Source organism: Geotrypetes seraphini, chromosome 2, assembly GCF_902459505.1.
Source record: "Geotrypetes seraphini chromosome 2, aGeoSer1.1, whole genome shotgun sequence".
Lineage (NCBI taxonomy): Eukaryota > Metazoa > Chordata > Amphibia > Gymnophiona > Dermophiidae > Geotrypetes > Geotrypetes seraphini.
This window is the reverse complement of record NC_047085.1, coordinates 475,405,734-475,421,720: the sequence shown is the minus strand read 5'-3', so window position 1 is coordinate 475,421,720 and position 15,987 is coordinate 475,405,734. Positions and strand designations below refer to the sequence as shown.

Here is a 15,987-nt window from a genome sequence, read left to right as displayed (position 1 = left end):
TGAGTTTCCATTATTTCCTATGGGGAAATTCGCTTTGATATACGAGCACTTTGGGTTACAAGCATGTTTCTGGAACGAATTATGCTCGGAAACTAAGCTTTTACTGTGCTGCCTTTCAGTGGTTACTATCAAGACAGTTTACATATACACCCCCACTTCCCTTTTACAAAACTGTAGTGAGGTTTTTAGCGCCAGCCGCAGTGGTGACAGCTCCAACACTCACAGAATTCCTATGAACGTCAGAGCTATTACTGCTGCAGCCAGCGCTAAAAACCGTGCTATGGTTTTATAAAATGGGGTGCTACGTACTTATTTTGCTGGATCATCATGAGAGATTACGTTTGATGTCTTTACCAGTTTGCAGAGCTGATAAAGCCAACATGTTTTTCCAGTTGTTTCGTGCAGTCTTGTATGAAAAAAAAAAAAATGGTAGGAAGCAACATTGTTAGGCTATTGAAAATAGTCCACTGCAAATTTGGAAAAAAATTTGCTGGAAAATTTAGCTCTTTTTTTTTTTTTAGGTCAGTTTACTGTAAAAACTTATTGAACCTGAATAAAACAGACAGACAGAAACAAGCCAAAACTGCAGAAATGTACAACGATGTAGGCAAAATTTATTGTGACAACCAAACTATATATTAAAATAAAACTATATATTAAATATCGCTAGCGATTTTTACTATTCACAGTGACTCTCGGCATTACATAACATCAGTTTGACTTTATTATATACTTTTTAACATTTGTTGTGACATATGTTTTTTTCCTTTTTCTACCATGGACCCCTGATGAAGGTTGTCCGAAACACGGACCCGTGTTGGGTCCCCTGTTTGGTAAAAAGGTTTTAATATGTAGTTTGGTTGTCACAATAAATTTTGCCTACATCGTTGTACATTTCTGCAGTTTTGGCTTGTTTCTTCCTGGTTGGTTTTTTCACTGCAGACAAGGTTGGACTCCCCTCTTTTCGTTTCTAAAACAGACAGACAACATGTTTCTTGATTTTTTTTTTTCCACTCTACTGCATTGATCATTTGAAAGAGTAACATTGGAGAACTTGGTCTTTTCAGAAATATATTAAATTCATTATACTGTAAAAGAATAATGCTTGATATAGAAGGAATGATAATTTGATTCAGTGCTGACATTTTTGCCTTAATGAGGTGATAATTTCCTTTCCACTCAATAGAAATTCACTTTGCTCCCAACCTTTCATTATTTCCTAACAATCTTTTATTCCACAATAAATATCCCTCCCTTCTCTTATTGAACAAATGTTTTTCCCTCCATAAGAATGCTTCTGAAACTGGGAAGACTCTACAGCCCCCTTATATCAAGCCAAGCTAAGGTTAAAAAAAAAAAATTAAAAAAATCGCTGTCCGCTGCAGTAAAAGCTCTGACGCTCAAGGAATTCCTATGAGCGTTGCAGCTGGGGATAAAAAACATTACATTGGAGATTTCTATTCCGCCTGTGCCTTGCGGTTCTAGGCGGATTACAATATAGAAGATATCTGGGCATTTCCAGTTGAATTGCATTACAGGAGAAGAGTGATTTACAGGTAACGGTAAAGTATTACAATACATTCAAGATTACAGAATATGTTACATAACAACAAATTCAAGTTACAGCGGATGGAGGGTAACAACATATAAATGTAGGCGAAGGTGGTTACATAGCGTTGATGATTACATGACGTTGGTTACATAATGTTGATGATATAGGCTGTAGAGGTGATTAGTTTGAGGATTGGACAAAGTGTTACTATAGGGATGGTATTCCCAAGGGATTGATCGTGAGCTCATTAGATGGATGGGAAGTATTTTTTGAATAGAAGTGTTTTTATTTCTCTTCGGAACACTTTTATGTCTTGTTTTGATCAGTAATTGTGATATGGCAGGGTCAATTTTAGCTGCCTGTGTCGCTAGAAGGTTGTCGTAACATGGCTTGATAAAAAGGGGCGAATTAGTTAAATGTGAATTTGTTTATCCTGAAACGTTCTGTTACAAACCCCAGAATGTGAGCCTTGATTTTACTTCTACAGAATGAAATAAATACAAACACAGATGGAAGAATCACCAAGCCTTGGCACATCCTGGCTAGAAAGTATCTCAGTAAAGCATCGTTTTCTTATAAAGAATATATAATAGCAGACCCTTAGGGAAATATTCTACTCTTCTGGTTACAGGGTTCAGCCAATCACAGAATATTTAGAGAATTCCCATTTCTTCCTCACCCCACTCAACAAATGAAAGTGAGAATAAAACGTTTTAAACAATGATCAGTCGTTACTTATTTTGTTTTGTCCTGAAAACAGGCGTGATCTCGGAGGATTGGAAGACGGCCAACATCACGCCCATCTTTAAAAAGGGATCAAGAGGTGACCCGGGAAACTACAGACCAGTGAGTCTGACCTCGGTTCCCGGAAAAATGGCGGAAGCACTGATAAAAGAAAGCATCGATGATCACTTGGAAAGAAACAAACTTCTTATAACCAGCCAACATGGTTTCTGCAGGGGGAGATCGTGCCTAACCAACTTACTATACTTCTTCGAAGGAATTAACAAACAGATGGACAGAGGTGACCCCATAGACATCATATACCTTGATTTCCAAAAAGCCTTTGACAAGGTGCCCCATGAACGATTACTCCGGAAACTGAAGAACCATGGGGTGGACGGAGACGTACATAGATGGATCAGAAACTGGTTGGCAGGTAGGAAACAAAGGGTAGGGTTGAAGGGACACTACTCTGACTGGAGGAGGGTCACGAGTGGTGTTCCGCAGGGCTCGGTGCTCGGGCCGCTGTTATTTAATATATTCATAAATGATCTAGAAACAGGGACGAAGTGTGAGATAATAAAATTTGCAGATGACACCAAACTATTTAGGGAAGCTCGGACTAAAGAGGACTGTGAGGAATTGCAAAGGGACTTGAACAAACTAGGAGAATGGGCGACAATGGCAAATGAAGTTCAACGTTGAGAAATGTAAAGTATTACATGTGGGAAGCAGAAACCCGAGGTACAACTATACGATGGGAGGGATGTCATTGAATGAGAGTACCCAAGAGAGGGACTTGGGGGTAATGGTGGACAGGTCAATGAAGCCGACTGCACAGTGCGCAGCGGCCGCTAAGAGAGCGAATAGAATGCTAGGTATAATCAAGAAGGGTATTACAGCCAGGACGAAAGAAGTTATCCTGCCGCTGTATCGGGCGATGGTGCGCCCACACCTGGAATACTGTGTCCAGTTTTGGTCGCCATACCTTAAGAAGGATATGGCGTTACTCGAGAGAGTTCAGAGAAGAGCGACGCGTCTGATAAAAGGGATGGAAAACCTTTCATACGCTGAGAGATTGGAGAAACTGGGTCTCTTTTCCCTGGAGAAGAGGAGACTTAGAGGGGATATGATAGAGACTTATAAGATCATGAGGGGCATAGAGAGAGTAGAGAGGGACAGATTCTTCAAACTTTCAAAAAATAAAAGAACAAGAGGCCATTCGGAAAAGTTGAAAGGGGACAGATTCAATACAAATGCCAGGAAGTTCTTCTTTACCCAACGTGTGGTGGACACTTGGAATGCGCTTCCAGAGGACGTTATAGGGCAGAATACAGTACTGGGATTTAAGAGAGGATTGGACATTTTTCTGCTGGAAAAGGGAATAGAAGGGTATAAATAGAGGATTACTGCTCAGGTCCTGGACCTGTTGGGCCGCCGCGTGAGCGGACTGCTGGGCAAGATGGATCTCAGGTCTGACCCAGCAGAGGCATTGCTTATGTTCTTATGTTCTTATATAAATGGAAATATAAATGGAAGTCAAGTTTTGACGGGCAATATGGTGAAATTCAAAAATTATGGTGGGGAATTCCAAAATTTTATGGAACCAGTGGCTACCGGCTGGAATATGAACTTTGGATGATGTAATTTTTCAGAGTAAGTTGGCTTCCTTGCTTCAGTTGCAGCAGTCATTTGACCTATCCAAGACTCAGGGCTCCTTTTACTAAGCTGCAATCGCGGTTTTAGTGTGCGCTTAGTGTGCGCAGGATTGCCGCACACGCTAGACGCTAACGCCAGCATTGAGCTGGCGTTAGTTCTAGCTGCGTAGCGCAGGTTTAGCGCGTGTTAAAAACGCTATCGCAGCTGAGTAAAAGGAGCCTTGAGTAAAAGGGTTGCAATGGAAGCAAGCAATTCAGAAAGGGATCCCTGAATGGAGGAATACTTATTCAAGCCTCCCCTTTTTGTGCTTTCAAGTGGATTTTCATGGACATCAGGCGTCTAATTATCCGAGTATCGGGCGTTATTCGAGTATATGTCCAAAAAATCTAAAACAAGTCTCTGTGATATTTGGCGTATGGAAATTCAATATGTCTCAGCGGTCCAGAATATGGAATCGTAGAGTGAAATGCACAGCCTCTGCTGCAATGAGGCAGACTCTGTACTTTTTGCTATACAGAGTGTTCTGGACTCCAGTGAGGTTACAAAAAGTAGATAAAAATCGCTCCAATAAATGCTGGCATTGTCAGCTTGAGCCAGGCACATTAGATCATCTGTTATTTCATTGCCCGTTAATTAAGGCCTTTTGGAAATCCATATGGGGCAAAATTACTTCAATTCATGGTGTTCCTATTCCATTATCATATGGGACCATTTTATTTGGAACTTCAATTATGCCTGAGAGTCCGCTTGATACTCACAAAGATAAGCTTCTCTTGGTAATGTCTGGAGTTGGGTTGCAGTTAATCACAAGAAACTGGAAAAATTGGGATTGTCTAAACTTCACATTCTGGTTGGAGTCACTGTGTTTGTATTATCGGTAGGAACGAATGTTAGTGGAGCAAAATGGTCAGTTCTGGGCATTTAATGACATCTGGAGCCCATTGGTATATGATGGTTTCTTTTATTTTATTCAGATTATTTATTGTATTATTCATATTCTTTATACACATCCAGGAGGGGTAAGGGGGGTTGGGTGGGAGGAAGTTTGAGTTGTTTTAAGAATTTGATATAGTATGAAAGTGTTGTTTGTTTGATTTTATTATGATATTTTCTTGCACTTTGTATAAGTTATTATATAAAATCAATAAAAATTATAAATCGCAAAAAAAAAAAAGATTTGACTGGCAAGTGGTGATTTTTGCTTGGGCAAATGCAAAGTCAAGATTTGACTGGCAAGTGATGACTTGCTGCACCACTGCATTCAAGTTCCTGGAGGAAAAGTCCATAGACTGCTATTGAGACAGACATGGGGGAAGCCAACGCTTGCCCTGGGATCAGTAACATGGAGTGTTGTTTTTGCCTGGTACTTGTGACCTGGCTTGGCCACTGTTGGACGCAGGACACTAGGCTAGATGGACCATTCGTCTGACCCAGTATGGCTATTCTTATGTTTTTTTATGTTCTTATGTGTTATCATGTACTGGTATGTGCACATGCTATTTAGTGTGTAGTAGATAAGGAGCTCCTTCCCACAAGCAGTCTCTTACAACTCTCTGGCTCCCAACGACTCTAACCCTATCCCAGCAGACAGATCCTAGACTGCCTTTGAACTCGTATCCGAACCCCAGATCTCTAAACTCTGTCTCAAACTGAAATCCCGCAAATGTACGTTTGATCCATTCCCTTCCTACCTATATGAGAATATTCCTGCGCAGGCCATCTCATCCCTCACCAGACTTATAAACTGTGCTTTACTATCGGGCCTATTCTCCACAGAAATGGGACATATTGCCCCTTCCTCACCATCTAACTACCGTCCATAGCAAATATCCCTCTCCTGACTAAAATGCTAGAGGCCATCATATCTACCCAGCTCTCATCTTACTTAGAGAGATTCTCCATTCTCTTACCTTATCAACATGGCTTCAGACCCAACTTAACATAGAAACATAGAAGATGAAACATAGAAGATGACGGCAGAAAAGGGCTACAACCCATCAAGTCTGCCCACTCTGCTTATCCACCCCCTGCCTATGCCCTAATGACCCAATTTCCTTATCTTGACCCTCGTAGGGATCCCATATGGGTATCCCATTTATTCTTAAAGTCTGGCATGCTGTCTGCCTCGATCACCTGCACTGGAAGCTTGTTCCAATGATCAACCACTTTCTCTGTGAAGAAATACTTTCTGGTGTCGCTATGAAATTTTCTGCCCCTGAGTTTGAGCGGGTGCCCTCTTGTGGCCGAGGGTCCCTTGAGAAAGAAAATATCATCTTCCACTTCGACACGTCCCGTGAGGTACTTAAATGTTTTGATCATATCTCCCCTCTCCCTACGTTCCTCGAGAGTGTAGAGCTGCAATTTGTTCAGTCTCTCTTCGTACGAGAGACCCTTGAGCCCCGAGATCATCCTGGTGGCCGTCCGCTGAACCGATTCAATTCTGCGCACATCTTTACTGTAATGTGGCCTCCAGAATTGCACACAGTACTCCAGATGAGGTCTCACCATGGCCCTGTACAACGGCATTATGACTTTCACACCGAATCCCTACTGGTCTCATTATTCTAAAAGGTACAACAATTACATTCTCGCAATAAATTTGCTGTCCTATTACAATTTGATCTCTCTGCAGCTTTTGATGTCGTCCACCACGATATTCTAATTTATCAACTTTCTGAGATCGGCATCGACTCCACAGTCTTAGAGTGGTTTTCAAACTTCTTACATTCTCACTCCTACACTGTCAACACAAATGGCACCACGTCCGCTCCTTGGAAACCGACTTGCGGAGTCCCGCAGGGATCACCCCTTTCCCCTATTCTCTTCAACATCTATATGTCCTCCCTGAAACTCTTCCATCTATCTCCCTTCGAAACTATCTATACATATGCTGATGACATCCTTGTCCTTCTTGAGACAGACTCGAACCTTACCAACCTCTCTGAGAACATCATAGCCTGCATAACGAAACTCCAATCCTGGTCCCTCTCAGTTCAAATGAAACTGAATGAGTCCAAAATGAAACTACTCTGGCTTGGCCCAAAATTAGAACAGCTACCTACCCTCTTCTCACTACCCTCTGGAGCCACACTGCAGCTCGAGTTCTCTAGCAAAGTCCTAGGCATCATTATTGACTCTTCTCTTTCCTTCAACGAGCACCACAACTCCCTGGTAAAATCATGCTTCTTTAGCCTTCACATGCTGAGGAAAGCGAGATCCTGCTTCTGCCAACAACATTTCACCGTCCTTGTTCAATTTATCATCCTCTCCAGACTAGACTATTGCATTTCCATCTATCTTAGTCTAACCAAAAAAATTTTTCAAAGACTTCAGCTAATTTAGAACACTGTGGCCAAGCTGATCTTCGCATAACGCAAATTCGATCATGTTTCCCCACTTCTGTCCAAACTTCACTAGCTCCCAATAATTTCCAGAGTTCATTTCAAATGCGCCTGCCTAGCTTTTAAGATCCTCCACGGCATCCTCCCTCCACTAATCCCGCTTTCTTGGAACTCCTTCAGCCCTGACACCACCAGGCCAACCCAAAAACTTAAACTATCCTTCCCCTCGCTAAAAGATATCCTCTATGCGGGAAAACTGGGCAAATCTCTCTTTTTCGGAATCACAGAGCTCTGGAATAATCTTTATCCCAGGACAAGCAGGCAGCATATTCTTGCATCAGTCAAGAATATCTGCCTGCTGTCCCTGGATAACACCTGTTACGGTAAGTAACTGTGCTTACCGCCCCACTGTGGATTCTGGGCTCCTTCCAATTATTCCGTAAGCACCTGAAAACTAGGCTCTTCACAAAATTGTAATGTTCTCTTCCCCCCTGGACTCAACATCCAACCCCTCTATGCTACTCCTTCCTTTATTAAACTCTTATAAACCGTGCCGAGCTCTATAATTATGGAGAGGATGTGGTATATAAACTTAAGGTTTAGTTTAGTTTAGATGAAACAAAAAAAATGAACATTGTGTTGCTATTGCTCACATAACATGTAAATCAGGATTTTTTTTTTTTTTTTTTTTTTCAATATGGTGATTTCCATGGAGAAATGTTCTAGTTCTGATCTGCACGTTGTAGGTAGGTTGGATATCAGCTCCCATATAACTAATTTTATTATAGTGTGTTAAACTGAGCTTTTCTTTTGCTTTCTTTCTCATTTTTCTCCTTGTTGTTTGAACATTATCCCTCTCTTCTACAAAACCACGCCAGTGGCTGCCGTGCAGCCACAGCCCCGAAGCCCATAGAGATTTAAAGGGCTTTGGGGGCTGTTGCTGCACGGCAGCCACTAGCATGGCTTTGTAGAAGAGGGAGTATATATCTGCTTTGTGTTTTTGCTAAAAAGCAGGTTAAAGTATGTGTGGCGAGAAACATGGTTCTTTGAGTTTGTCTGGTAGGATCTATTGTTCTGCTTTAAACACGGGTGACCTGGGCCTAAAAGGAGTAATGCGGGAGGATATGCTGTCATTTTCTACTAAAGCTAATACCCTCTAAGACAGTGTTTTTCAACCTTTTTACAACCTTGGACCGGCAGAAATAAAAGAATTATTTTGTGGACCGGCAAACTACTAGGACTAAAATTTAAAAACCCCATTTCCGCCCCATCTCCACGAGCTCGGTCACCTCAGTAACTATAGACAAATATAGTGCAAAATATAGACAGCAGATATAAATTCTCAAAACTGACACGTTTTGATCACTAAATTGAAAATAAAATCATTTTTCCTACCTTTGCTGTCTGGTGATTTCATGAGTCTCTGGTTGCATTTCCTTCTGTCTGTGTATCCTTTCTTTCATTTCTTTCTTTCTGTACTCAGGCCCAAGAATTGTCCCTTTCTATTCCCTCCCTCTTTCCTTCCTATGTCCTTAGTGCCCCCAGTGCCTCCTTCCCATGTCCTCAGTGCCCTTCCTGTCTTTAGTGCCCCCCAGTGCCTCCTTCCCATGTCCTTAGAGCCCCTTCATGTCTTTAGTGCCCCTAGTGCCTCCTTCCCATGTCCTTAGTGCCCCTTCCTATGTTTTTAGTGCCCACAGTGCCTCCTTCCCATGTCCTTAGTGCCCCCAGTGCCTCCTTCCCATGTCCTTAATGCCCCTTCCTGTCTTTAGTGCCCCCAGTGCCTCCTTTCCATGTCTTTAGTGCCCCCAGTGCCTCCTTCCCATGTCCTTAGTGCCCCTTCCTGTCTTTAGTGCCCACAGTGCCTCCTTCCCATGTCCTCAGTGCCCTTCCTGTCTTTAGTGCCCCCGGTGCTTCCTTCCCATGTCTTTAGTGCCCCCAGTGCCTCCTTCCCATGTCCTTAGTGCCCCTTCCTGTCTTTAGTGCCCCCAGAGCCTCCTTCCCATGTCCTTAGTGCCCCTTCCTGTCTTTAGTGCCCCCAGTGCCTCCTTCCCATGTCCTTAGTGCTCCTTCCTGTCTTTAGTGCCCCTAGTGCCTCCTTCCCATGTCCTTAGTGCCCCTTCCTATGTCTTTAGTGCCCCCAGTGCCTCCTTCCCATGTCCTTGGTGCCCCTTACTGTCTTTTGTGCCCCCAGTGCCTCCTTTCCATGTCTTTAGTGCCCCCAGTGCCTCCTTCCCATGTCCTCAGTGCCCTTCCTGTCTTTAGTGCCCCCCAGTGCCTCCTTCCCATGTCCTTAGAGCCCCTTCCTGTCTTTAGTGCCCCTAGTGCCTCCTTCCCATGTCCTTAGTGCCCCCAGTGCCTCCTTCCCATGTCCTCAGTGCCCTTCCTGTCTTTAGTGCCCCCGGTGCTTCCTTCCCATGTCTTTAGTGCCCCCCAGTGCCTCCTTCCCATGTCCTTAGAGCCCCTTCATGTCTTTAGTGCCCCTAGTGCCTCCTTCCCATGTCCTTAGTGCCCCTTCCTATGTTTTTAGTGCCCACAGTGCCTCCTTCCCATGTCCTTAGTGCCCCCAGTGCCTCCTTCCCATGTCCTTGGTGCTCCTTACTGTCTTTAGTGCCCCCAGTGCCTCCTTTCCATGTCTTTAGTGCCCCCAGTGCCTCCTTCCCATGTCCTTAGTGCCCCTTCCTGTCTTTAGTGCCCCCAGTGCCTCCTTCCCATGTCCTCAGTGCCCTTCCTGTCTTTAGTGCCCCCAGTGCTTCCTTCCCATGTCTTTAGTGCCCCCAGTGCCTCCTTCCCATGTCCTTAGTGCCCCTTCCTGTCTTTAGTGCCCCCAGAGCCTCCTTCCCATGTCCTTAGTGCCCCTTCCTGTCTTTAGTGCCCCCAGTGCCTCCTTCCCATGTCCTTAGTGCTCCTTCCTGTCTTTAGTGCCCCTAGTGCCTCCTTCCCATGTCCTTAGAGCCCCTTCCTATGTCTTTAGTGCTTCCAGTGCCTCCTTCCCATGTCCTTGGTGCCCCTTACTGTCTTTAGTGCCCACAGTGCCTCCTTCCCATGTCCTTAGTGTCCCTTTCTGTCTTTTGTGCCCCCAGTGCCTCCTTTCCATGTCTTTAGTGCCCCCAGTGCCTCCTTCCCATGTCCTCAGTGCCCTTCCTGTCTTTAGTGCACCCCAGTGCCTCCTTCCCATGTCCTTAGAGCCCCTTCCTGTCTTTAGTGCCCCTAGTGCCTCCTTCCCATGTCCTTAGTACCCCCAGTGCCTCCTTCCCATGTCCTCAGTGCCCTTCCTGTCTTTAGTGCCCCCGGTGCTTCCTTCCCATGTCTTTAGTGCCCCCCAGTGCCTCCTTCCCATGTCCTTAGAGCCCCTTCATGTCTTTAGTGCCCCTAGTGCCTCCTTCCCATGTCCTTAGTGCCCCTTCCTATGTTTTTAGTGCCCACAGTGCCTCCTTCCCATGTCCTTAGTGCCCCCAGTGCCTCCTTCCCATGTCCTTAATGCCCCTTCCTGTCTTTAGTGCCCCCAGTGCCTCCTTTCCATGTCTTTAGTGCCCCCAGTGCCTCCTTCCCATGTCCTTAGTGCCCCTTCCTGTCTTTAGTGCCCCCAGTGCCTCCTTCCCATGTCCTCAGTGCCCTTCCTGTCTTTAGTGCCCCCGGTGCTTCCTTCCCATGTCTTTAGTGCCCCCAGTGCCTCCTTCCCATGTCCTTAGTGCCCCTTCCTGTCTTTAGTGCCCCCAGAGCCTCCTTCCCATGTCCTTAGTGCCCCTTCCTGTCTTTAGTGCCCCCAGTGCCTCCTTCCCATGTCCTTAGTGCTCCTTCCTGTCTTTAGTGCCCCTAGTGCCTCCTTCCCATGTCCTTAGTGCCCCTTCCTATGTCTTTAGTGCCCCCAGTGCCTCCTTCCCATGTCCTTGGTGCCCCTTCCTGTCTTTAGTGCCCCCAGTGCCTCCTTCCCATGTCCTCAGTGCCCTTCCTGTCTTTAGTGCCCCCAGTGCTTCCTTCCCATGTCTTTAGTGCCCCCAGTGCCTCCTTCCCATGTCCTTAGTGCCCCTTCCTGTCTTTAGTGCCCCCAGTGCTCCTTCCCATGTCCTTAGTGCCCCTTCCTGTCTTTAGTGCCCCCAGTGCCTCCTTCCATGTCCTTAGTGCCCCTTCCTATGTCTTTAGTGTCCCCAGTGCCTCCTTCCCATGTCCTTAGTGCCCCTTCCTGTCTTTAGTGCCCCCAGTGCCTCCTTCCCATGTCCTTAGTGTCCCTTCCTGTGTTTAGTGCCCCCAGTGCATCCTTCCCATGTCTTTAGTGCCCCCAGTGCCTCCTTCCTATGTCCCTCTCACTGCCTTCCACACTTTGTCGTCCCCCCCACCCTCCAAAGCCAGCCTGTCTGCCTGTCTACCTCTCTCCCTCCATGGCCAAAGCCAGCCTGCTTGCCTGCCTACCTCCTTCCCTCCCTGCCGCGCAAAAAAACAAAAGCCTCCTTCCTTCCTTTTCCCGGTCCGCTGCTATCTTACCGCCCTGCTGCTGCTACTGCTAAAGCCGATATGAAGTCTTCTTTCCGACGTCAATTCTGACGTCGGAGAGGACGTTCTGGGCCAACCTGAAAAACAGCACCAGTCGCATGCCATTCAAACTACGGCGCCATTTTGAGAATCATGGTCTGTGTTGAAGATAGGTGCCGGAAATGTAGGCCAGGATTTTTACAGGCCTACATTTCTGGCGCCTGTCTTTGAGTAGAATCACGCTTAGTAGCGCTGAACGTCAACCCTGCCCATTACCACACCTCTTTTAACATTTCGTGCCAATAAGCGAGGCACCTTTTTTTGTAGGTGCCTCATGGCACCTACTCTTTTTTTTCTTAATTACTTGGTATGATCAATTATACCATGCCATTAATAGCCAATTAAAACACTTAACACTGGCGCCTTCCGAATGTTTTGAGAATCTGGGACAAAGTGAAAAGGCAGCAAAAAATGCTTCAAGTCTTTGGGTTTAGGCAGTGCATCTTTACCATTCAGTTACAGATCAATATTCTTCTAGCAGCACAAAACTAAGGGCCTGTTTTACAAAGCTGAACTAGCGGTTTAAAGGACTTCGGGGCTGTTGCTGCGTGGCTTTGTAAAACAGGCTCTATCTGTCTATAAATATGAGTATACAATAGACTCTCAGTTAACCAGTACTCATGGGGATTGATAGATGCTGGATAAATGTAGTTTCTGGTTGCTTGAGAGTTACTAATAAAAATAGGCCTAACTAATACTATACCCTATACCCTATTCTGTGCCATACCATAAACTGGTAGGCAACACGTGGGCATACTCAGGTGTGGCGTGCGAAGTTTGCACTTCAATTTCTGCCAGAAATTAATTTTATTTTCATTTACAGTATTTTGTAAGATTTTTTTTTTCTCTGATTGCTTGAGCGTTCTGGTTAATTGAGTTCCAGTTAACAGAGAGTCTACTGTATTACAGAATCCCTTCACATGCCCTCCATGCAGCATGATAAGCCTATATAAATTGACAGTAAATTACAGCGTTCAGGTGCTATAAATAGCTTTGTTGGTAAAGATGTCTTATATTACCATATAGGAGAAATACAATTACGTGCCTCGTGTGTCATAAGACATAAGGATGCAGACTAAAGTGACTCCAGCCACCTGAGCAGTGTAATTACAAGCCACCGGTATATGCCGCATAAGAAATTATTGGCGATATACACTGCATCAGCCCACTTTAAAATGATTTCATGTCTCATTTTCTGTCTGTAAGCTGACATTTAGGAATTGAAAATGGGTGTACTGAATTGAAGAGTGCAATTATACGCGAGTTGTATATGCAGCCATAAAACATGGTGAACCGAGCTTTTAACACCAATTAAAGCACAAGCTGCAGAGCTTCCCACTGTCCTGGGGCTTTGAAAATAATGCATTCTAGATGCCAGCAGAATTGATTGTATTGTGATAGTGATGCCTGCTGTTCCGTGCATTATAATCATCTGGGTAGGCGGCGATTACATGGAAGATGCCGGTTACAGAATATTTCTGCTTCCTCAATTTTTTTTTTTTTGTTTAATTTTTTTGCAGAAAACCATTTGAAACTTTCAGGTGCCAAGGATGCTCAACTCTGTGGAAACAGTTCGGATGCCAGGTAAGCGTACTGAAAATCTATTCCAATACCCCCTTCCTTTTTTTTTTTTCAGCTTTTCCCGCTTTAATGGATGTCCATGTTTGTTGCTAAACATCCTTGTGAAGAGCTGTTTATGCGATTTACTAATAAATTTTTGAATTGGAGGTTGGCTGAATATCAGGCTGGCGATAAAATAATAATCAGAACGAAGAGAGTTCATTTCATATACGATGTATATTTCATGATATTTAAATTGTCAGACTCATTCCATGCAGATTCTGACAATATATTGAGAAGAAGGCCATGTGAGGCTTATCAGCTCCTTGTAATTTTGGGCAAGTTGCTGTGGGGGTAATTGTATGAAATAGAAGCTAACATTTGCACACCCATTACCTAAGTACATGTCTACAATACTAGTGCAAGTACATGTCTAGAATACTAGTGCAAGTACATGCCAGATATGCACATATCTTCAGTAACATTTAATTTGAGTTGGGTGCACAAATGGATGGTGTCTGGGTGGGCAGTTGCTCATGTATCTGCAACATAGGTGCCCACACTTTTGCCAGATCTAAGTGCTCTTTTCTGGACCCATGCCTAGATATATGAACCAATCAGGCACTCTCTTGGCACCTATATATTGGTGCACAGTTATAGAATTAGTCTCTTAATGCAGCACTGCCTTAGGTACAAACTGACTTTAAGCCCTCAGGGGACAGAAAAATATCTACTGTACCTCAATATAACTCGTTTTCATCTATAACTGGAAAAGGATACGAGTTCAATCCAAAATCCCTTCTCTTCCTTCTCATGTTTTCTTTCTGATTGGCTTTGCAGTCTACTTCAAGTCAATAGTCGAAAGATTTATCTGGCTAACTTTGGATACTAGCCCATCAAACCTCTTGCTGGTTTAAATAAGCCCTCTTCACTGTTGACCAGCTAAATTTGTCCACATAGAGTTTAGACAGGCAAAAAGAGGCAATATTCTGGGCTTTCCCGGGCAGCAGGTTAAAACTTGGTTGCCCAGTGTGTCCATGTGTAAAAAGACCATCTGTGGTCCCTGGTCCCTTCCTTCTTCCTGCCAGCTCAATGATTAATCTAAGAAGATTGTTTGCCAGTGCCCCCTTCCGTTACCAATTGCTACATTTCAAAGGTTGTCTGTTCTCTATAACTAAATTTTAAAGCCCTACAGAATACCCACACCTTCATCGAATTCCTTCTCATTATCTCTTAAAAGAAAAAAAAAATCCCAGCTGCTTCTTTTCCTACTGGCTGAAATTAGAGGGGTCAATGGTCAACATGGTTGAAGTGGGCAGAAGAGGCTCTTGCTTGCTTAAACCACGTTGAGATAGCTTGCCGGGTAGTGCCACCAAATATTGATTCTAATTGCTTAGGTATTGTTCATTAATACAGAGGAGATCCAGGGACAGAGCTGAGGAGGAATTGACAGTTATGGACCATATCCAGTCCTGGTGCCCACATAGCTAAATAATCAAATTGGGTCACACAAAAGGCAGTCTTAATATAAGTGGCTTAACTATGCAGGCACTGGCACTGAATATTGACTGGCACCTACATAACTTCTGGGCAGCAGCCTGAAGTCTCTTTTTCTTCTTTCCTGTCCCCTCCCCATTCCCCCCAAGAGCTTGTCTTCACTTCCCAACCCCCCTAAAAGCAGGCCTCTTTCTGGAACTCTCAAAGAGCAGATCCCTATCCTGAAGATACCCGCCTCACCCACACACCTCTAGTTTCAAGTTTCTTTATTTTTGATATACCGTTTATCATATAGGAATCTAAATGGTTAACAATAAAATAGAATATAAAAGTTTAAAAAATAAAATAAATCGTATTTAAGCTAAAAGTAGGGAAGCACTTATGCTTTGACGTACATGATACAAAAGGGAAAATATGGGGAGAGAGAAAATATTAAATACATCAAGATGGAAAATAAAAATAAAAGGAGGATAGTGGAAAAGGGAAATACATATGGGTAGGGTGTCATTCAAAAGAAGTGTTTTGATTGTCAGAGATGTTTCTGCATAAGAGGATCAATTGTTGTAGGAGTCGAGTTTACAGGGTGTAGGCATCTTTAAAAAGGAAGGCTTTAAGTTTGATTTTAAATTTATCTAAAGAGTTTTCTAATCGAAGGTTGGCAGGAAGGGCATTCCACAGGGTGGGAGCTGTAACAGAGAAGATGGATTTGCGGGTGGTATCATAGAAGAGTTCTTGTATTGAAGGGATGGTGAACAGATTTTCATTACTGGATCGAAGAGTCCTACAAAATGCAGACGGAATTAAAAGTTTGTCAATGAAAGCTGGTTGGTGAAGTGATCATATTTTTTTTTTTTTTTTTGCATGGTAGATTAGTTTAACTGCAGTGTTTTGTATTAATTGGATGTGACAAATTTCCTTCTGGGTTATGCCTTGGTGGTCTAGTGCAGTGATTCCCAACCCTGTCCTGGAGGAACACCAGGCCAATCGGGTTGTCAGGCTAGCCCTAATGAATATGCATGAGAGAGATTTGCATATGATGGAAGTGATAGGCATGCAAATTTGCTTCATGCATATTCATTAGAGCTAGCCTGAAAACCCAATTGGCCTGGTGTTCCTCCAGGACAGGGT

General features: G+C 44.0%; 1 protein-coding gene across 4 annotated transcripts in view; it reads left to right on the top strand.

The window, feature by feature from the left end:
• The window catches only part of LOC117354345 (sodium channel protein type 5 subunit alpha-like), an 839,094-nt gene that overhangs the window by 266,896 nt on the left and 556,211 nt on the right, over nt 1-15,987 (top strand). For all 4 annotated transcript variants that reach the window (XM_033931713.1, XM_033931710.1, XM_033931711.1 and 1 more), the window contains one exon: nt 13,323-13,386. In XM_033931713.1, coding sequence (XP_033787604.1) covers nt 13,323-13,386 — 64 coding nt within the window. The remainder of the gene's footprint in view (nt 1-13,322; nt 13,387-15,987) is intronic.